Here is a 24,148-nt window from a genome sequence, read left to right on the forward strand (position 1 = left end):
GACATTGATATTGAACAAGAGCAATGCTCATTAACCACTAATGCTTCTGTAATTAAAAGTCATAATAGAATAATTAGTTATGCCTTATTATTAATTATCTAAGTTTGGATATAGAAATCATCTCAACTCATCTCATCATTACAACATTCTCAAATTTTCACACAAAATATAATAAATAATTCAACTTTTTCAAATGATATAATTCAAGAGAATACAAAAAGTACACATTAAGAAAACTAAAGGTCTTTTAATTTTAAATAAAATTAATATTTAATCAAGCATATTAATTTTCATTTCATAATTCTAAATAAAATTTATGATTTTATTTGACAGATCATTTTTAATTTTGTAAGTTTAACTTAATTATATATGCATATTATATAATAATAACACAAATGAGATCAAATGGATGATATAACTTATGATTAATATGCCATATTAATCAGGTAATTATAAGGTTCATATAATTTACATGATCTATATGAGGGAATTGTTATCAAATTAAAAGAGACAGGATCTACCCTAAAAATCTCGATGAAAGGGATTCGATCTCCCTGATCTCATCTCTTAATACATTTGTACATGTTTTTTTTTTCCTCCTTTTTATGAGGAAAGCAACTTGGGGATCATATATAGCACACAGAAAGTCACATGATATGATGTGGAGATCGTAGAAAGTGATGCTTGAATTTATATTATATGACATTAATAATGCGCATTCGATGCAGCAATATATTATATATATATATATATATATGAAAAGATAAGCACCTAATTAATTAACGTCCATACTTACAGAGTAAATTTTATATCTTTGATGCTTGCAACTACAAATATATTAATCAATTCAAACTCTTCTAATCTCTTCAATCAATAGAGTAATGGGGATTTGTCACCTTTTATATGAATGCACTTAAATGTCGTTTGATGCAAGTTAAGCATGTATTAAATTAACTAATTAACAACCCCTTTTTTTTTTTAAATGTAAGCTTTAGGTCAAGTCCATTCTATGAACATATCACATTACCATACACATTTTATGAAGTACGCACCAAGGATTATGATTTTAGAGACAATGAATACTATGAATATCTTGAAAAATAAATCCAGTTGTTTGATTGAAAAGATTGATGTCATATGGAAAAATTTATGAGTTTGGACTATGGCTTAGTCAATGCATTTTGTAGTGGTGTGTTTGAAGCTAGGTTGTAACACAGAAGAACCGTCAACTGGGCTTGTTTGTTTTCATAATCATTCTCATAACATTTCATCTCATCTAATATAATCATTATAATTTTTTTAAATTTTTATATAAAATAAAATAAACAATTCAATTTTTTTCAAATTTTAAAATAAAATTAATATTAAAAAAATATATTTCAATAATATTTTATTAAATTTTTAACTTTTCTTTCAAGTCATCTCATTTCATTTGCGAAAACAAACTAATCTAATTTAATTTAACAAATTGGCAGCTAGAACTAATCTTTCACGAAAATTGCACTTTACCTATGTATCTTTGAACAAATTTTAATTGAAAGTAGGTTTTGAGAGGTTTGGGTGAAGTAGATTGATTGATTGATTGACCCAATAAAAAGTCAGTTTAAGTTGGAATATAATAAATGTTTAATAATGATGACGATGATTCTGTTGTATATAATTTTAGGAAAACTCAATATACAACCGCTTTGCATCACTGCCGCAGCATCGGTGCCCATGTGGCAAAACGAAAACAGTGTCGTTTTCGTTTTGCCTGTAATCTCCCTTCTTTCCTTCTTTCCCCCCTTTTCCCTCTCTGCTTTTTGGTTTCCTTCTATTTCTTCCCTCACTTTTCTTCTCCGAAACCTCATTTCCCTTCCAAACCTCTGACCCCTTCAATTCCTTCCCACAAAATCGACATTCATCTTCCTCAAGCACGGCTACCAGGTTCAACCGTTATTCGTCTTCCTCCACCCCCACCCCCACATAGTGCAGTGCCGCCTATTGCATCTTAAGACCGCTCGAGCGTAGTCCATTATTCCCAAGCTCGGTGCTGCCCATCTCGTGTTCCTCGACTCACAGTAAGTCTATCATCTTCACTCATTCCACTTCCATTTCGCACATTGTTAGAAATTAGGGGTTTGTAATTTGAAGGGTTGGGGAAGTTTGGGTATTTCGATTTTTCATCAAACGCTGAGAAATACAAGCATATTCGGGACTGAAATTTATGTTCTTGCATGTGTACATTGTCCTTGTACACGGGCTACAAAGCTGACATGCTTTCACTGATTGGTTAGAACTGTGTTAGAGTGAGACAGAGTTTTGCAAGGAATGAGGCTTTAGAAGACCATAATCTACTGCAAAATTAGCTTTTTCCGAGTGCTTTTTTGTGCCATCTATCTCGTATTAGCTCTAGAGATCCTGAGTTACTTTTGTATCCTAGTATATGGAGTTGTCACTTTAGAACCATAAGTTCATGCCCTTAAATTTAAATTATCTTGAGAGTTAATAATGATTCAACTTTAAATTATCTTTAGATAAAATTTGGGTTCAAGGAAATTATTTATATTTGGATACAGATTAGACTTTAATCTCGAAAATAAACAAGATGCTTTCAAGCGTGCAGTTTATATTGAAAAACATTATATAGAGCAAACACTTTTTTTTTTATTTTTCCACTTTTGTGCTTATTTTGTTAAATATATTTTGTTTCTATTTTTACTTTTAAGCATGCTCTCTGCAATGGTCATTGGTGTTGCACTAGTTAAGTGTGTCCACGCATGCACATACATATCATCCTCAGCTGGTATATTTTTTCTTCAGCTTCCATGCATTTTCATTTTCTCTTGTGTTTTTGTCTCTATGAATATGGAATAAGCATTGGCATCTGTTATAAACATAGGATAAAAGGTTGATGTAGATAACTAAATATTATGAGTGCAAGCACAGGAATGTGTCTCTCAATCTAGAAATTTGCCCATTGTTGCATGGACAGTCCACTTGGAATAAATGTGATTCTAGATTTCACAACCAACTTGTCCTCCTTGGGAGTTCATGGCTATGTCAGTGGATCTTTGGGCCTTATTTGGCTAAAGTGAACTGGTGGATTATGTGCATTTTAGAATAGCATAGTTTATGTGGATGCTTGCTAAAACCTGCATTCAATGGAGTAGACTGTAACATTTAATGGAGTAAGTGTCTTATTCTGCCGGTACTTGCAAGCCACATACTTAAGGAATGAAATGCATTTCTAGTTCCAGGATTCATAATGTCAATAAGTTCTTTTTTTGAATTTTTATCTCATCCTTTATATTTTCTAGACAAGTTATTTTCCAATATACATATATGCATCTACAAATATTTCCTCAATTGATAAACTGTGTTTGCTGTCATTATTGGATTTGTTTATTTGTGTACATACCTTATGGACCATGTCTGGTCCTTCCTTGGAGTGAGTTGTGAGAGATGAGTTTCTCAGTGTAGTTTGCTACTTGTAATTTTAGGCTACGTCTTACGTTTTATTGTCCTATCAAATTGACATTAATTTACATTAATTTACATTAATTTCTATTTTGCTTTATTAATTTACCTCAATGTCTAATTTGCTTTATTATGCCTACAGACAAACATCATGCGACGTGTATGATGCCGACCAACTCCTTCTGCTCCCGACCAATCAGTGTTCCATAATGCTTGGGCTCGATAACTATACACTGGAATTTTTTCCAAGCGCACTCTCATTATTGAGCCTAAGGTCAATCTAGGTGAGCTTCAGGAGACTATACTGTCACATATCTTTCAGTCTTGCCAGTGGGTATCATTAACCACTAGTCTCCCCCTCCGTCTATGGAGTTGATCTGGGAGTTTTACTCCAATATTCATGCCATCTCACCCGATAGTTCCTTTGACATCACTCTCCGGAACATCCAAATCCGAGTCAGTCCGAACAAGTTAACTGATTTGCTTAACACCCCTCATGTTACCGAAGCCCGATATCCATAAGCCAGCACCTCTGGTCCTAGAAACCCTGCTATCTACACCCACTTGTGTGAATATGAGGAGGCTTGGGATGGTCGGACACTCATTCCTACCAATAAGTTCTCCCCTGACTATCTCCTTCTTAGTAGGGTCGTCCTTACTAACCTTTACCTAACCAACCATCACAGTGATGTCGACCATGACAGAGCCACCTTGCTTTATGCACTGATCGATGACGTTCCCATCGATCTGGGAAGTCATCTTTAGAAGTTTATTTTAGAGGCTCATCAGTCCAACAAAATTCAGACCAAATTGCCTTTTACAAGTCTTGTCACTCACATTGCTCTGTTTCACTCTGTTCCTATTCCAGAGATAGAGCCTAAAATCCCTCTGAAGGCTCCAATTGGTCGTCAGACCATTTAGCTCAATCGTGCACACATTCGTCGATTCCTTTTTTATGATGAGGATCCTGCACCCAATTCGTAGCCATCCCGTGCAACGCCATCAGGTTCTTAGCCATCTAACTCAAGATCATTCACCCTTGCACCATATCCAAATCAGTCAGGAATACGGCTTGATTATTTGAGCCGCATCCAGACTCGTCTTGACCACATCGATAGTCGCATGAATAGTCATATTGATCACATCGTTGCTGGTCTTGAGCACATCGATACTCGGCTTGATAATTTGAAGGCTATCTATATCGCATTGAGGATCATCTAGATACTTGCACTGATAGCGTGGATGCTCATGTAAATGGCTTACATACTCATCTTGAACGCATGGATACTTGATGTGAGAGTTTGGTATATCGTTTCAATATCATTGGTGGTCGATTTGATATGCTCCAAAACACAGTCCTACGACGCTTGAACAAAATGGATGAAACATTACTAACAGACTGTTCAAAGGATGATGATGGGAATGTGAGTACCGTTGGGCACGCTACGCAACCTCCTCCATATGTTGGTCATTGATACTTTTTTTTTTTTTTTTTTTTTATCTATCATAGGATACAGGGGGGGGGGATATGTTGTAAAGGAAAAACATGAAATTTCCTGGGGCACAAATGATTTTTTTGATTAATTGTTTCAAGTAATAAATTGTACAGGTCATGAAAATTGTATTTTATCAAACTCAAAGTATTTTATTTTTCTTTTTACTATTTTCTATGTAAGTACCCCTTAAAGAACTTCAAGTTATTTAGATCTGTAAAATCATTATCACCTTTTGATTGACTAGAAAATAGAAATTTATAAGTTATTCCTCATAAAAAATTATGCCATGTTATTTTGCTGCTCAGATACACTTATTTATTATGACATGTCATTCTCATGTCTATTTTGGTTAATCACTGCAATAGTATCATGCAACAGCTTTTTAATCATGTGAGAGTGAGCTCATTTTGTCCTAAATTATTGTATTTTTTCAAGTAGTGAAATCTAGTGGCAGATAATGCATATAGTTATGCAGACTTCCTCTTTTTCAATTAGCCTCCACAAGCCCCTGCCCCTTCTGAAGAATCTAATAATAATGGTAATTGTAAAGTTAACTATGATAGTAGAAAGAAAAAACACATAATATAAATGAAAAGAAACAACACATATTGGGGAGGGAGATAGTTATCTTAACCATCAAAAAGATATTTTTGCTTACTAGGATAATTACACACATGAACATGGAGATCACAAAGTTAGAGAGGTTCGCTCGAAGGTAGCTCGGGTCAGCTCGAGCTACCTTCGAGCGAACCAATTCAAGTTCGAGCAAATATCAAGTGTCCAAGTTCTCCATGTTCTCAGATATGAGCTGAACATGGAGAACACCGAGTCATAGAGGTTTGCTCGAAGGTTAGCTTGAGCTACCTTCGAGCGAACCAATTCAAGCTTGAGCGAAGCTCGAGTGAATATCGAGCGAAGCTCGAGTGAATATCGAGCGTCCAAGTTCTCCATGTTCTCAGATCGAGCTGAACATGGAGGACACCAAGTCAAAGAGGTTCGCTCGAAGGTGAGCTCGAGCTACTTTTGAGCGAACCACTTCAAGCTCGAGCGAAGCTCGATCTAAGACCAAAACTCCAACCTACTAAAAAAAGTCTCATTTGCTAGAAAAATAAAATCTCATTCAATTACACAAAACTCCAACCTGCTATATATATGGCCATTCAACATAAGCATTCCCATATCTAACAGTCTCATTTGTTAAAAATAGTCTCATTCAATTGGACAAAACTCCAACCACTCAAAGCACACACACTTATAGTCATTCCCATTTGGTCCAAAATAACGAACAAATCAACCTACTATATATATATGGCCATTCAACATAAGCATTCCCATTTGCTTCAAAGACTGCCACAATTCTACATACATTAGAATATAACTCATATACATAGCCATAATTCTTGAAAGTTTTGATACATATTGGTATCCTCCAAACAGCTTCTAACTCCCAGCTGTACGAGACTTCAGAAATACAATCATTCTCAAATTTGCTTGTAACTCCAAGAATGATAGCATTAGTTTTCATAATTTCTATCAAGCCAAAGCCAAATTAGACTGTCGTTCCAAGTAATATAAATATTTTCGACAAAATTGAATATTTCGAAAATTGCTTGGAATGACCTTTCCAAAACTTTTTTTTATTAATTACTAAAACATACCCACTATAATCATATTATTGACGTGGTTGTGAGCCATCAAACTCAACATGCAATGGTTGTGATCCATCCAACCCAAATTGCATATGTAAAAAATATTAACTCATATATCAATGTCATGTCGACTAATGTCATTAAAATACCGATAAATTTTGGATCCACTTACACTTTCTTCACTTTGAATTATTGTTTCTTAGAGCTGAGTTCCACTAATGTCAGCCGCTTGTATGCTTTTTGGAATAGCCAAATGATAAATACTTGTAAAAGACACAACAATAATCATAACTCAAATATAAATTAAATATATACTTATTATATTACCTGCACATGTCTAACATTGGAGATGTCCAAATTGGAAGGATCAAATAGCCTCCTGCAAGTATCCATGACTGATGTATTTTCTCCATCTCGCTAATAAAATGGTAACCAATTGGTCAGATAGAATTTATAAAACTTAAATAAAGAAGGTAATATTACAAATCTACACAAGTTTGTGTTTTCCCTTTCATTGCACTTTCTTCGTCTTCTCCTTAAATTTGTGCAGGTCTCTCTCAATTCTGGATGCTCTCCTCAGAGATGGGAGGTCTGACTTTCCCTCGCACAACACGTGTACTGAGTACTTGCGTTAAACTACCAATTATAGTTGTGTCCTTTGTCGTGCCATCAACATTTAAACATTTTTGAGTCATCAATGAGGGTTCTTGGTTCACATAATACAGATCAATTATTGCATTCAACTTAGTCGTTGCATCCTCAGTATGCTTCTTCAAATCCACTACACAAGTAATCATTTTATAACAGATATTTAACAAACTTGAATATCTATTAGCATCTTCCCGCTGATCCCCTGCGTCATAACTGCTGTGGATTAACGTGTATTTTCTTTTGATGTCCTTCCTCCATCAATCCAAAATGTATCTATCTAGCATTGTCTTAATCCCGTTACATTTGAACACTGTGAAAATGTGCCGGCACACTATCCCCTTCATTTCAAATAAACCAAAAAAACATTTGGCGACTGCATCTTCCTTACTAAAATCCACTGAATGTATAACTAGCTTAGTGAAATCTTCTTCACGAACTTCATCCTCTACCAGATAGGTCTTTATTGTAGCATCCACCTTAAGCAAAATAGGGTCCAAGTCGATAATGCTGGTAAGTTGGTGCTGAACTTCTCTGAATTTAACATTTGTGTACAAATCTTGATATCTCTTTTCAATTGGAGATCTAGAGATGCAGGGAATTGTAACATTAAATGAGTAAAATTCTGCGCAATTTTCGTTCTCAATTTTCTTTTTGAAGGCATTATCATACTGATTGAAAAACTCTTTTAAGTTTGTCTTAACATGAACATAACTATCAAAAAAGGCATTCATGCTCTCGCTCTACTGCGTTGTACTCATTCCAGATAAAAAAAAATCTTTCAAGAAGGCTAATACCCAATGCTCACACTCAGTGTATAAACTCTGCAACCAAAAATTCTCATGCAAGTTGTACGTACTGATCAACTACATTTTTCAAACTCTTCTAGTGTTTGGGTATCATACACACATTTCATCAGTACAATTTTCATTCTATTTTTGTAGAAACCATAACAGCCAAGTTTTTCAGGGACTTTCTTCAGGATATGTCACAGACAAAATCTATGTCGATTTTCTGGAAAAATAATTGCAATTACATTTTTCATGGCTCTATCTTGGTTAGTGATAATAGCCTTCGGCGCTATACCATCCATACACTGCAACCAAGTTTGGAATAATCACACGAAGGTCTCAGTATCATCAAAGGAAATCAAGCCAGCTTCTAACAAAATTGACTGCCTATGGTGATTTACACCAACAAATGGTGCAAAGGGCATCTCATATCGGTTCGTCAAGTATGTGATGTCGAAAGTTATCACATCTCCGAAATATTGGTAGGCTGCTCTATTATGGGGGTTTGCCCAGAATACATTCTTTAACCTTTCGTCATCATCCAAGTCCATTAGTGCAAAGAATCCCGGATTTTTGTATTGCATCCGTAAAAAGTAGTCTCGAAGCACTCTAGCACTACCTGCGCCCAATCGTAGATGTCGTGCATTGTCGATGTAGTTACGACAATCATCTTCCAAAAACAGGAGGTTCTTAGAATCACTTGTGTTAACAACAAGAGATCCAAAATTCTTATTCATTCGGATGCCAGACAAATCATTTGTATCTAGGACTCTTTTAACGGATTCACTCACTTCTCTATTACATCGAAAGAAGAGGGATTTCTTTGGACTGAAGCTGTGATTATGGATATTGTAAACTATAGTTAGCCAAAAGTTTCCATCATTAACTTTTAAGGCATTAATTTTTGCCTTACATTCCGTCTTTCTTGTCGGACATGGGTTGGCGACATTCAAAATTCTATTTCGGGCCTTCCCACCAAGGGCACAAGCAATGGTGACATATCTAATAGTCTCATCCTCTCCCCTCTCACTTTTTTTTGTCATCACCCAAACCTGCATTTCTTATCATATTCCTTATAATAACTCATTAAATCTTCTAGGGAATTAAACTTCATCCCCAACTTTGGCTCATCATCATCATGCATTTGCATTTTCTCAGATGTTCTGGCATTGCCATACTCAGTTTCCTGTGCATCTGGTCTATCAGGATTGATTTCTTCAACTGTAGAAGATGTACGTGGCGATTCGGTTTCCCCAACATCAGGTCTATTGTCCTCCATACCAAGAAATCTACTTGAAACGGAGGTATTATTGAGAGACAACTGGCCTTCCATGCCATGTTGAAATGGGTAACTATCATTCTGGCAAAAAGAAAAAAAAAATGCAATTAGACTCTTGAAAAAAACCAACTTATTAAAACTAAAAGAAGATAACATGACATTACCACCTGTAGGAAGCTTGGATATTGGTTGGTCGCAGGATATGGCAGAAATCCCAGTGACCACGTAAGCACTAGTCCATAGTAACTGTGCATTGAGATATTTGGAAAAGTTGACGGTATGTTCTAAAATGTTATTGGATAAATTATTGATGTATTTTGAAAATAAATATCAACTAATCTCGAATCTAATGTTATTGATATATTAAATAAAATAGCATACCGTGGATGGAGGATTTAAGCTAGATGGTCTTAAGGTAGATGAATGTTCTTTTCCTTTTTTCATACTGAGAGTGAGACAAATGCATATTGTCAATAGCAATATCATATAACTCAAACCACATTAAAATCTATGAACTGGTACAATGGATCTCATTTCAAATAAATGTTTAATATGTCAAAGGCATTTTGGGCCACCAATCACCAATCCATTAGTATTCTCTTCTGGGGGTATAGAATTTTGTCATTTATGCAGTAAATGGAAGCGCCAAAATATAACAATTTTGGGCCACAATAACCCAAAACAAAAACTATAGATACAAATCAGACAACTCAAACATTCAAAAGCCACAAAATATAATAGATGGTCAAGAGGCTAGTCTAGGACTAATCCAAGCATGATGAGTTTAACAAACTTGAAATTGAAGAAAAAAATCATGTTCTGAGTATAAGATATATTTTTATGCATTAAGATGGACATAATGCATCCATATGAAGAAAATAGTAATCTCTTCCAGTAATTATGGGGATGTTTTGTTGCCGAGAAAATTCATCGAAGAGTATAAATGAACGATTTTTATAGATAATTTCCGTTGGTTATGGAATAAAAATACATTCTTTGATTAAAGTGAAATTTGGTTTAGATTATTTTGGTGCATTATGTTGGTGAACTTATACAAATTTCCAGGAACGTTTTGTTGAAATTGCAATGTTTGTTGATGTTTTGGTGGGAAAAAATTGTTATAAATGGTCAATTTTATAGATTTTCTTGTACAGCAATGACTAATTACTAAAGGGAGTGTGAATTAGAGTTGTAACTCACAAGGATGTTAGAGTTATGCTGAAGAAAAAGTTTCTTTTTCTTTATATTATGAAGCAAATTCAGAGTTTCAACTTCTTTTTAATACCTCTATTTCTTGTTTGCAATCAACAAGATTTTCCTGTCAACAAGATGGAGAGGGAGACATGACTAGAAAAAATAAGCCAATGTTTGGGACTCAACAAACATTTTGGACCATGTAGCAATATTGACCATATATATGATAATCAATATTGAATGCAATTAACTAGGTAATTTCAAGTTACAATTAACTTTATGTAGTGATGGTACATATGCAAGACAGAAAATACAAAAAATCCATAACAACGTTAAGATTCGCATTGCCTTGTGGCTCCAAAACAGGGATTGTGACAATTTTAAACAACCACATCTCACATAGCAACAAGAAAATGTGTAGAAACTAATGGGAACAAGAAGATGACTAGATGTGGTCTAAAAAATCGGTTGTAAGTAGATTTTTTGTAGACAAAAATAGTGCTTTACAGCATTGATATTTGCCAAAAGATGTCGCATTTCGCCTTTTTCAATTGATGTGGTTGTGCAAGCAAAATAAGAATAAGAACAACTTTCAAAGAAGAGAATGTGTGAAGAACAACAGAAAATCAAGTCCAAAAGAAGAGAAAGAAATACTAGAAGAACTATGGCAGTGGAAGAAAAAGAGTCACGACTACTCAAATATGGAAATCAAGCCCAACCCACGTCGATGGCAGCTCAGATCTGGAATGTGTGATGAACGGCGACTGCAACAACCGGTTCGGTCCATGGCAGGGACCACAAACGGTTCTTAGTTCAGAGAGTGAGAGTCTCTGGTTCGTTCAGCTCAAGCATTTCTTTTCTTCTTTTAGTTTCTCTCCCTTTTCCTGCATATTTCAATCGTTTTCTTCTTCTTCTTTTTCTTTTTAATAAAATATTAGTTGATGTCCACGTCAGACGGTTTTGCGTCGGTTCTGCGCAGGCGGTTGCATATAAAAGAATTGATAATTCTATTTATTACAAATATAATAAAATTGATATATTTTTTATTAATTTAAATTTTTGAATTTACTATGCCATCCTGATTAAATGGCTATGTAACGACAGTTGTGGTCTTTGGAACTTACAAGATATTTGGGAGGAGGTTGTTGTGTTTTTTATTAGGTTTTCTTACAAGATAAAACATGTTTTCAGATAAAGGAATGCTGTGGCGGATGGTTTGGCAAAGTTGGGGGCTAATGGTCATTCATGCTTGTGGATCTTCTATTCCATCATAGATTAGGGGCCTTTAGTGAATTGATAAAGCAGGTTTACCTAATATGCGGTTGTAGTTTTTATTTTGGGTATTTATTCTTTTGTTATTTGATTTGTGTTATTCTTTTGGTCCATGTAACCATCACTGTATTTCTCCATCAAAAGTGAAGACTTTTCAATAAAGCTCGAAGGTACTGTCCTCCTTCGAAAAAAAAAAAAGTAGAAATCTTAAATTTAAATTTTGACTCTACACTCTATCACATTTAATGAAATATTCTATGTGTTGAATCCACTCATTGATAGAAAGATTGACTCACATGTAAGGAGAATATTAAAAATATAATACAAATAATAAAATCTATATATTTTCATTAACTTAGGCCTCGTTTGCCTTGTAAGGAGAATATTAAAAATATAATACAAATAATAAAATCTATATCGGCCTCGTTTAAGGAGCAAAATCCAAAATTTTGAAAACCTCTCATCTCATCTCATCATTATAATTTTCTCAAATTCTCATATAAAATAAAATAAATAATTCAAAATTTTAAAATAAAAATAATATTAAAAAATATATTCTAATAATATTTTATTTTATTTTTTAATTTTAATTTCAACCGATCTTATTTCATCTTATTTTCAAAACCAAACCAGGAAAACTTTTGAAACAAGAAATTGAATCAGATATGAAAATTAATGAATGAGATCTACTATACATATAAAAAGGAAGAGCAGTACAAAAGGTTTCAAGTCCAACACATCAAGCAGGCGAATATGAAACAAAACACGCGGTGGTTGAGGTAAAGAAAAAAAACATCCATTGATAATTAATTAGACGTAGGTACAGTGTAGTTTAAAGGTCACTATTAATATTATCTGTAAGTGTTCACTCACGTGTTATTCTCTTTTGTGGTACCAAATCATTTCAGCTATTAAGTACAATTATGAATTTTATAAGTGCCATATATATATATTTTTTAAAAATAGAATTTATTATTAAAAAATTAATTTTTTTATATCAATTTCATATTTATTATTATTTTTTTAAAAATGAGTATACAACGCTTATAGTATATTTTTTAACTGTAAATATTATTTTTCTAAAAAGTCATAGGGTAAGTGATGTAATTATTTGGAAATAAAAGAATCTATTTTTTGAATAATTTTTTAAGCATTTTCTTTACCCATGCATATTAAGTACTAATGTCTTACATTTTCTAATTTAATTATATTACAATTATTCAAACAATTTTGATTTCTTACATGAGTTTTGTTACTTCTCACTTTATTTTATGTAAATGACCTTAAAAAAAAATTTATTTGGGCTCCTATTCTCAAAAGATTCTTCAATTTCTACTTATCAAAATAAATGACAATAAATTCAAAATATATAATTTTAAAGGTTAGAAACACTTCACCTTCTTTCATATTTATACATTAATTTTGTCTTCTTTGGGTTATAAGACATCAATATCCATTCATGTATTAAATGAGAATAAATTTAAATAATTTGAAAGGACATGAAATCTTAAAGGTGATCTAAAATACCGTCTATGACATTTTTATTTTTTTTCTATATATAATTTACGAAGCAACAATTTTGTTCACGTTAAGTCATGCCATCAATTATCCATGTGTTAATTAAAGGGTCATATAAGAGCTAAAATAATCCTAAAGTTAACAACGCTTGATCATCTTCTTTTATCTATAAAACCTATCTAATCTTCTTTCATTTACATATATTTCATTAAAGTTGATAATAAAAATGTCATATTCAAACAATTTTACAATCAAAAGTTATTTATTTTTTAAAATAAAATATAATTGAAAATTAACAATATTCACCCGCACAATACACGGGTGGCTTGGGCATGGGCAACTAGCTCAAATTTATTTATTTTTTCAAAGGAAGACTAATATATATAAAAGGAACAAGCAAATCCTTCAAACACCAGTGAGGGTGGTGACTCAGTGGTCCATAAGTATGGCAGTGGGCACTAGATCTTGGGGTCGAATTCTGTAACGGAAAGCACTCAAGATTATTGGTGACTCATTGACTCATGGACCATTGATGTCCTCGTGGGGCTGGGGTCAGGCTATGGCTCAAGTTTGACTTGTAGGAAGCGCCTGCGGTTCTCGTCGTCTATGCCCCTCCAATCTGGCTCTCCAGCGGGTTGGGTGCTATTATGGTCACGTCCTGCTAGGGAAGCTATCTTTGGTCGTCCCCTCCAACCATTTTCCTTAAGAAAAAAAATCCCTTTCAAACGTTTAAAATGCCAAGAAAATAAGTTTAAATGTTGGTTTGGATTCAGAAATGAGATGTGATGGTTTTAAATGAAAGATGAAAGTTAAAAAAATATTGTTAGAATATTATTTTTTAATATTATTATTGTTTAGAGATTTAAAAAAGTTGAATTATTTATTATATTTTGTGTGAGAATTTAGAAAAATTGTAATGATGAGATAAAATAAATAATTTACTAATTTAAATGGGGCCTAATTGTTTGTACCCTTATCCTCTTATTCTTCTTCTTCTTTTTTTTTTTTTTTTTGGTAACCTGTAATATCATGTTTCTAAGGGTTATATTTGGGTGCTTAGGTTATATATTTCGGATGATTTGTAAATAATAGTGAACAAATAGTAAATAATAGTAAAAAAGTAGTAAATAGTTAGTTTATGAATAGTAATTTACTGTTTGTGAATTCACTTACAGACTACTTCACTTACCAAACAAAGTGTAGTATGAGACTAATTTACTACTATTCACTATTTTTCACTATGTACTTTTTTATTATTATTTACAGATGATCATCTCAACATCCAAACATAGCCAAAAGTCCACTTGGTGTACGTAGCTATATATCATATATATTATTACTAGCAATCTAGATAACAAGAGAATGACATGCACAAAAAGACGAAGATCAGTAGAATGAATGAATGATTAATGCATGGTTATTACCTGCTGAAATTGCAGATCTTCTTCACATGCGTATCTTGTCTGTTTGTGTCGATGACAAATTGATTTATGCAGAAAGGTACATTCATACACGTTCACATTGTTGGTGCCCTCCCCGGCCCACTCAAAGAAATGGTCCCTCTTTCTGCTCAAAAAGTTCCCCACAAAACTCCAAATGGTGTAAAAATGAATGCATGGCACCAAAGCAAGTAGTACTAGTTCCGTCCTCAAGCTAAGGTCCCCAGCGTCCACGTTCCTAGCTAGCTAGCTCACTTTTCCACACCATTCTAGCATGCAGTACTTCTTAATTGTTAGAAAGTTGTGGATATATTGATCATCTTGAAAGATTTTACTTACAAACTTATCTTTTACACGCCCAGCTAGCACATGATGACAATGTACTGAAGTACTAGTGATTCCCACCAGGCTTGCAAGTAGCAAAATTCAATCATTCGGCACGTCAAACTACATCATCTTCTAGCTAGGCTCCCAGGGATTCCTACTTTGATGGTCCAAGCCTACGGATCTTACTTCATCCTTAACATTAATTAAACAACTTAAGACATTAATTTTTTAGTACTCAAGTCGATCTTAATTAGCTCTTGTATCCCATCATTTTCAGATATGAAACACATGTTTGAGTTTTTTTACTGTAGAAAATGCCGGTACTAGGGACCAGCTCACAGTTGGAAATCATGTAGTCATCCCAGTAACAATGGTTGATATAGAAGTTGCACTTTTGTCTTGGAAGATCATCGTCTCCAGCTAGCCTGATGCGACGTCATTGACGACATGAACATTTTTCAACGTGGCAGCAAAAGAAGAATTAATTAAACACGTTTACCTGTACCATTTCTGATATATCGTCAGTGCAGGTTTGTGTGTCTGTGTATATATATATATATATATATATATATATATGTATATATTATATTATAATATAATATATACATATATATATATATATATATTCTGATCTTTTGTTTCAAAAAATGCATGTGTCAGCAGTGGACTGAGAAATAGGATCGATGATCAAGATCTCAGCTAGCATTATTGATTCATGAACTGGTGTTAAATTAACTGCAGTTCTTATCTTCATGCACTTAATTAGTTGGGGCTCACATTCAAAGAGCCATCTATATACGTCCAATTGATCTATACTGATCATCAATTGGCTTTGATACTTCCACATGACATCAATTTTTTCCCCTCTTTTCTCACTTGTTGCTGTACTAAAATGTTAGTTTAACTTGTCGGAGAACCTGTAATCTAATTACTAAAACTTCAAAACAACTCTTAAAACACATATAAACAGAAAAGGAAACGAAGAAAGAAAAACAAACGAGTTTGATGATGATGATGATAAGGATGATGACAAGGTCAAAAAAAGAAGAAGGCTAGGATAAATTCGAATTTCATGACCCAGATGGAACAAAGCTACATCCTCCACACAAATCCTGTGAACATTGAAGTAGATATACAAGTAACTTGAGAGGAATAAAGATCCAAAAAATAAGATGACACCTCAGCAGATAGATACAGGTAGTAAAGAAAGACGTACAGTGTCAGTTGAAGAGTCACTGTTTCTTAAAAGTGGTCATAAATGGGACAAATCGTATCCATACGAAATCTACTTACAAACAGTACGTACTGTCACAGATCAAACAAAAGCCATGCAATTCTAGAAAAGCGTAGAATACCGATCGACCAGTTTTGTTTTTGTCGACGCGCGCACACTATTATTATATATTGAGAAAAATCTCTTTGCCCGAGCCCACGCGGCCTCATGATGATGCAGTTTCTTCAGATTTTAGAGTTAAACATGATGCAGTAGTACTACCCAGCTAGCATTTTTTGTTGTTCATATTAATTTTTGACTAATATTAAATAAATATTATAAAACTGGTATCTATCTTTTTGTTCACTTGAACCCTTAAATTCTTATCCGATTTTGAGTACAAAACTGGAGATCGAAGAGAATATCTTCTTTCTCCAGCCTCCAAAATCCTAGCCAACTAAACTCGAGTACACGCTTCATCTCTTCATTATCTTGGTGTATATATAGCCAGCAGTTTACCTTGTGTCTTATTATCGTTTTTGGATTCCTGTCGGTACTAATTCCATATTATGCAGTTCTGCAACTTGATATATATCAAGAGTGTGTGTGTGTGCCTTTTCTTTTCTTTTTTTCTTCTTTTGTGGGATGTGCATGCATCAGGGATGGTCGTGGGGAAGAAGATACCTCAGTTCAAGATATATATAATCTGTCCACAGACCAAAAAATCTTGAAATGTTTTCAAATTATTTCTTGGAAATATTTAATTATTTCCATTGATTGAACTTTTAATTAAAGCATTCAATCTTGAAAGAAGTAGTACAGTATTCTGAAGGTATTCAAGATCTATTAATAATGATTGCTGCAAGTAGTACTGCATTCCCGGCCAGTCATTAAGATCATACGATGACCAATTTCCTGATCATTATATCAATCTTATCCCCAAAAGTGGGTTCTGATACCCATGTGTTTCTGTCAGTGGAAGGCAACGAGTTTAATTTTGGCTGTAGGGTTGTGAAGCAAGTGAAGGCCTTATTTCAACTTTGGCTGCACAATCATTTTGTCATTACAAAAAGTAGGACAAAACACTAGAATATGCCTCGATTCAGATTCATTGCTCTGGCTAAGCTTCAAGCTAAAGAAAAACTAATGATATGGCTTTCATTGTGTTATCAACATTTGACTCTAAATTTGGAGTGAAAAAGAGGCATGAACAAGTAAATAGAGCTCCAAAAATCATGAAAGATCAGGAGCAGAGAGTAGTATAAAATGCTAGCTGGAGCTAAAATCCAGAATTCCAGATTTTAGAGCAATGATATATAAAGTTTGAGATTAGAGACAAACATTCCAAGTACTCCCAAGTACTATTAATTAAGATGCCAACTTTCCATTCCCCTTCTCCCCCAATATTCTAAAGAGCACTATCATTTTATATTTAAAAGTGGGCATCCCAAAGAACCTTTGTTCTCAACTCACTTTGGTTCTTCGATCCCCGCAGCTGTCGCTGTTAAATATTACTAAGACACTTCAAGTGATCGAAAGTTTGAGACTTTTAACAAAATTACTTAGGCAGCAGTTTAATATAATAGACTTAGCCAAAAGACACAAAAGTGGTTAGGTACTGATGTCAATAATTACATGGGGTTCCGTAGCTAGTGCATGGCGGTGAGGAAAGGGCCATTTCTTCTTTCTTTTTTTTTTTTTTTAATGGCTACACCAAGATATTTGAGATACCGAGAAATTTTATGTATTAGTCATTATTTATTTTCACATTTCATAACTATAATTTTTTCATAGAGTGAAGTATTTTTCATAAGATATAGAAGTGTTTTTCATAAAGTGCTAAGTGATAAATTAATAGCTGATGAGAATAATTTTTCATCTCAAAATGAGTTGAACTAATTCCAAGGGATAGACGCAATGACTTGTAAACAACATATATCTATATGAACAATATAAGAGATGCTTGTGTGTTTGAGCCTGTTATAACTAGAATGAATGAAACCACTTAAAAGTCCATTAGAGGACAATAGAAATCTCTAGTATCAACTGTTTTGGCTACTTTTCAGAGTAAGCATATATAATAGATCATTTATTCAGAGAAGAGGAGAGAAAAAATTCCCATTTAAGATTTACCATTATACTAATAATACCACCTAAAATATGTAACATATTATTTGATATTCTTCTGCTAGAGGTTGACATGCATCATCAATATAATAATTTCCATGGTTTATCCATGAATTTGTACGCTGATGGGGCCGAGAACAAGGGGTTCTGGGGATGATTTATTCTGTTCCAAAGGCCTTGGGGCGGCAAGGGTGAGCTCTAGATTAGGTGCTGCATTGGAGGAACTGGGTTTTGCTGCATTTGAAGCGTTCAGCCGGGAATCAAGTAATCCATATAGCCAAACGGGTACGGCCTGATTGCGTGAAGCTAATTGAAGACGGTCAATTTCTTGGTTCTCTGATTTGACATGTTCGGAGGAAGTGAGACCTTGCAGATCAGGAAGATTGCTATCTTTGTGAAGTTTATGCTGATCAGGGTTATATTGAGTACGAACTGGATGATCACTTGGCTTGGAATTAGAACTTTTAGCAGGCTGACCACACATGTTGCTGCGCCCAACCTTTTATGTTCATTCCAGGGAAAAAGAAAAGAAAAGAAACTATTACTCAATTGATAAAGCTAGAGGGTGTGCAAATCAAAGGGTGCAAGGAAAATCTAATTTATACTAGCTAAAGAGGGAGCACGTACCATGTCAAAGAGGCTTGAACGCCGCTTCTTCTTGTCAAGGCTTGCTTGTCTCAGAAAATACTTCTGAGCATGGCTTGCAACTTGGGTTGGGGTTCTTGTTGTCACATAGTTTCTAGATATGCCTCTCCAGTCACCCTTTCCTAGCTTCTCAAGCCCAATCAGAAATGTCCGGTGCTCGTCTTCTGTCCATGGAACTCCTGAAGTACGTCCATAGGGATATCTATATTCGTTAACTTGATGCAAGACCAAATTTGTTTCCGCTAGGAACTACTTAGCCAAAAAATAACAATAATAATAATAATAAACTGAAGAAGAAAAGGTTGCTCAAAGATTCTTGTTCAGAAGTTGAAACAGTTCCATTGTAAAGAACAGAAAAAAAAAATGTCATTTTGCAGGGAAGTTACTAACCCTTCTTCCTCTCTTGGGGTCGACCAATGAGACCATCAGAAAGATAACCAATGGTGGTTTTATCAGAGTTTTCATCGATGGAAATTCCGGAGGAAAATGAAGAAGATGGGGAGGGAGATGAGTACAAGCAATCCATGCTGAAACTCTTCTTCATGGCAACAGAAGATGAGGATAAATCAAGCTGCACTCCAAAGAGCCTAAGACCAGCAGAAGAATTCCCTCTGTAAGTTGTGCAGGTCCTTGAATTATGGCCTATGTTTCCACAATGTGAGCACTTTCTGCCCATGTTCACCCGGACAAGCTCAAACTCAGATTAACGACCAGCACCCCCACAATACCAAACGCAGAGCGAGAGAGAGAGAGAGAGAGAGAGAGAGAGAGAGCACAAATAACTAATATGTTTGGTAGTATATAACATGATGGGGGAGGGGTGGGGCTCATGAAAATGGATGCACACTAAGAGAAGATGATTGGATGGACATTGTTTATTGTAGGATATTTTTTTTTTCAACTTGGGTTCTAAAACAAAAGCAAATTATAAGTACTCCTCTCTCCCTCTCTTTCTCTCTAGAAAAGCTTATCTTAATGGGATTAGTTTTGTCCTCAGGAGCAATACAGGGTATATTTTGTCCTCTGGAGTTTTGTAGCCATACTACTACTACTCTGTTGATGGGGACGCTTTGAATTCGTTTTCATCCATTTGGCATATAGTTTCGGAAACTCACAAAATAACGTAGTTTGATGTGATACGTCATATTGTAAAATTATTTTTATTATAAAGTAAATCTAACGGATTCTACGAAACTGCATCAATTTGTAACTTTATTTTGTATAATTTCTGTCTCTCCATGGTATCAATGGAGAGAGAGAGAGAGAGTAGGTAGATGACTCGAGACTTGAGACTTGAGACTCGAGAAGAAACATCACCGAAAATGAGAACTTTGAAAAGTGATTCTGATCAGCCTACACCAATTCATGGGAAATTTACTACAATTATATCCATGGTTTATTATAAGTAGGAAAGATGACTGGGAAAGAAAATAGCTTTGAATTGAATTCACATTAGTTCTACCAAAAAAAAAAAAGACTTGGGAAGTCAGATTCTTCATTTATCTTCTTGTTGTAAGTCAATAAAAATACTTAAAACGTGATGTAGAAGATTATGAGTACCCACCAAGTTTTTGTAAACACAAGTTTCCAATAAGTCTTGTCAACTCCAATAAAAAAGCTAAATTCTCGAAGGCAAAGACTGATGTACACCGTTTGATCAAAATGGTTGAAAAATGAAGAGGTAGAGACAAAAAAAAAAAAAAAAATATATTAAATAAATAATAAAATTTATCTCTTCTTATCAGCTTAAAATTTTGGAATAAGTATTGATTTTATATAATATCAGAGCAGAAGTTATAAATTCAAATCTTGATTCTACATTTTATCATATTTTATTAAATATTTCACGTGTTAAGCTATTCACTAAGGAGAGTCTGGCTCACACGTGAGAGAGAATGTTAAAATATAAAATAAATAATAAAATCTATCTCTTCTTATCAGTTTAAACTTTTGAGATAAGTGATAATTTTACACGATAATCCATTATTTATTCCTTCCACACAGGGAGGGCGGCGATGGCTGCAACGGATATAGCAAAAAATAAGTAAAAGACGTAGAATATGTACTAATGTTCTAATGTAGTGATCCTCATTATATTATAGTGTATAAAATTGACATGTCAAGATTTTATTGGTTGCTGATCTAGTCGGTACCGTTCCAAAGCGAAACTGTTTGATTAAACCCTTACTAGGTTAAAATCATGATTCATTTAATAATATAGAATAACTTAACACCATGGTTATACGTAATGCCAAGATATTTTTATCTAACTTATTAGTTGACCTGGCCTTGCCGTTCACATGATGTATGCATACCTTGATTCGAACTATTAGGTGTCTAACCAGTAACCATTGATTCAAAACCTCTATATTTGTTTAATATCAATTTAATTAGATCTTTTTAACCTTAAGAGATAACATTGAAATCAAAGATATCATGTATTTCCCTCATAAATAATGTAAAATAATGCCCTTTTTTTAAGTTTTTATTTTTGTATGAAAAAACTCTCAGTACTTATGATGGGAAGGCCGAGATTCTGGCCGCCACATGGTGGGAGGCCAACCCGAACAAAGGAGGGAATCTTTTTTCCTCTACATTTAATATTTTTAAATATTAAATTTAGAAAACTTCAAAAAAAAATTTAGAAACAAAATTAATGATTCTCCTTGCGTCGGTCGAGCGGGTGTACGGCTAGTTTTACTTCATTTATGAACGAATATTTAGATGAGAAATTTTATTTATCATTCTTTATATCACACATCAACATATGATTTATTATTTTTATTTTTTTATTTAAACATCTATATTTAAATATTAAATAAATATATATATAAGTTACATATAAAAACATCAATTTTACACATATGATGTGGTATTATTTAGACTACACATCTTCCTAAATGAGTGTTGGAAATAATCAACTAGAAGTAGTCACGTAGTGAGTGTAAAGTATACACTGCTATAATAAATTATCTCTAACATTACTCTTAAATATTTAGATAGATGTTTTTTTATTTCCTTATTCACAAGAACAATGTTAGGTACAGTCTCTAAATGGAGACTGCAATGCAAGTCTAGATTATTTTAATTTTAAAATTTTTTAAAATTATAAAATTATCCCTCCTAAAATAATATTTTTTCTCATTTAATAATATGCGTGCACATATAATTTCTATTTAAAAATTACAAATAGAATTTCTTTATTCACAATACCCATAATTCTTTCTGGTTTTAAAAGCTAATGAGATTTTCCCAAGAAACACAAGATTTGGATTGTTTGACTTCTCACATAATCCATGATACTGTTATAACTATTCAAATTGATTATTATGGTACTTGGCTGAACATCATAGTCATAAACAGTATGCTGTGGGGATGATAATAGAGTGAGAACAGGATATTCTGTTTCCTTGTGTGGGAAAATAACATATACTTCAATAATTCATGCAAGATGGGGATTGAAATGCAATATATTTGTAGATACCTCACCCAACTAGCTTTTGTCTTTCTTAATCATATGTTTGTTATAATATTGATTAGCTGTTGAGTATGGGTCTTCTCATGTCATTGCATCTGGAACCCAATTTCAGGGATTTTTTTTTAGCCATTTTCACTGTCTGGACCAGCAAGCACCCCCATTAGGTCAATTATTCCAGGCTCTTAATTTGGCATTAAAAAATTAAAGTAAACTGCACCCATTGAAAGAAATGAAAAAAAAAAAAAAAACAATTTCTTTAGTTTTATAAACCTTGTGATCAAACCTCGAGTGTTGATCACTTGCTTATTCTTTTGTTGAATATAATTCATATGCTGTATTTAGTTATGAGTAGTGTTATATGTACTTATATTTTTATTTATAATTTTATTTTTAAGATTTATTTTGTTATTTTTTTTTTAATTTTAAATTTCATAATTTTCAGTATATCAATAACTAACACATGAATAAATAAGTTTTTTTATAAAAAAATTTTAAGTACATTTAATATTTTTTATTTAGTTAGAAAACGTACCAGTTTGAACATTTGGAAGAAATCAACATAAGCTCAATAACTATGAGATCATCAGCTGAGAAAAAAAAAACTATGAGATCATCAAGGGAATTGAATATATTAATCATGACCAAACTCATTAGACTAATTTGACAAGTTTCAACAAATTTACCGTGTCAAGGTCTTTGTTTAAGTGTTTTTTATGAAACTTTTTTTCTGGGTTTTACTGTTGTTATCCAGATAATTCATGTATTTGCAGCACAGACTCTGAATCTGGAGTCTGAATCTGGCTCTGCATTCAATTCCCAAGTTGGCATATTTGTCGGCTACTTGATATTTTCCTGGACAGTTTGAAGATGTCTTATTCTGCAACTTGGATGAGACTTGCAGATATCACGTTTCCATACCAGTACTGTGTACTTAATTTATACAAAAGAATAAATATATATAAAAGTTATTATTAGAAGTATTTATTTTATATATATGATGTGATATTATTTAAATTATACATCTCTTTAAGTGAGTGTTGAGAATAATTAGCTAGAAATAGTCACTCAATGAGTATAAAGTATGCACTGCTATAATGATTTCTCTTTAACATTATTCTTTTTTTAAAAAAAAATAAATACAAATTTACATAAACAAATTAATTTTTTAATAATAAATTTTACTTTTTTTTCAAAATAATTATGTGTATGTGTCACGTATAAAAAAAATAAGTAAATAAAAAATTAATTTTTGAATAATAAATTTTATTATTTTTTAAAATAATTATAAGATATTTACGTATTTAACGTCTTGAACATTACTTCTTTCTTTCTTCCTTTCTTTCTTTCTTTTATTTATTTATTTATTTTGTTCACAGTTGCTTCCACACATGCCTAAAAGTTATCAACTTTAAGAGAAGCAATGCGCAGAAGTGTACCATTAATTAGCTGAAGTAAAAAAGTAGTGCTTCTAAAAGCAGTTCCGGATCATTTCCACAATTTCAAAGAACAAGACAGACCACTTTGTACAAAGTACTACACTAATGCTTTTGCAGTTTAAAACATTTCCAACCCATTTCCAACCAGCCCCACACCTCCTGTTACTGTTGACTGCA

General features: G+C 33.3%; 2 protein-coding genes across 2 annotated transcripts; both read right to left on the reverse strand.

Annotated features, from left to right (window-relative positions):
- Positions 1-8,369: 8,369 nt before the first annotated feature.
- On the reverse strand, positions 8,370-9,376 carry LOC109009200 (protein FAR1-RELATED SEQUENCE 5-like). The gene is made up of 2 exons (XM_018989597.1): positions 9,096-9,376; positions 8,370-8,877 (listed from the first exon to the last, which is right to left on the reverse strand). The coding sequence occupies exons 1-2, from the start codon at positions 9,374-9,376 to the stop codon at positions 8,370-8,372; spliced, it is 789 nt and encodes a 262-aa protein (XP_018845142.1).
- An 8,980-nt stretch (positions 9,377-18,356) lies between these two features.
- LOC109009824 (transcription factor MYBS3-like) lies at positions 18,357-19,849 on the reverse strand. The gene is made up of 3 exons (XM_018990452.2): positions 19,448-19,849; positions 19,040-19,236; positions 18,357-18,911 (listed from the first exon to the last, which is right to left on the reverse strand). The coding sequence occupies exons 1-3, from the start codon at positions 19,731-19,733 to the stop codon at positions 18,516-18,518; spliced, it is 879 nt and encodes a 292-aa protein (XP_018845997.1). The 5' UTR covers positions 19,734-19,849; the 3' UTR covers positions 18,357-18,515.
- Positions 19,850-24,148: the final 4,299 nt, after the last annotated feature.

Source organism: Juglans regia, chromosome 1, assembly GCF_001411555.2.
Source record: "Juglans regia cultivar Chandler chromosome 1, Walnut 2.0, whole genome shotgun sequence".
Lineage (NCBI taxonomy): Eukaryota > Viridiplantae > Streptophyta > Magnoliopsida > Fagales > Juglandaceae > Juglans > Juglans regia.

What these genes read in the sequence shown, in the direction of transcription:
- LOC109009200 (XM_018989597.1), bottom strand. Translation starts at nt 9,376, where the DNA reads ATGGAAGGCCAGTTGTCTCTCAATAATACCTCCGTTTCAAGTAGATTT. An exon ending in GAATATGATAAGAAATGCAG is followed by an intron (nt 8,878 to 9,095) that starts GTTTGGGTGATG and finishes CCATAATCACAG; the next exon opens with CTTCAGTCCAAAGAAATCCC.
- LOC109009824 (XM_018990452.2), bottom strand. Translation starts at nt 19,733, where the DNA reads ATGGGCAGAAAGTGCTCACATTGTGGAAACATAGGCCATAATTCAAGG. An exon ending in ACCCCAAGAGAGGAAGAAGG is followed by an intron (nt 19,237 to 19,447) that starts GTTAGTAACTTC and finishes GACGTACTTCAG; the next exon opens with GAGTTCCATGGACAGAAGAC. An exon ending in GTTCAAGCCTCTTTGACATG is followed by an intron (nt 18,912 to 19,039) that starts GTACGTGCTCCC and finishes TGAACATAAAAG; the next exon opens with GTTGGGCGCAGCAACATGTG.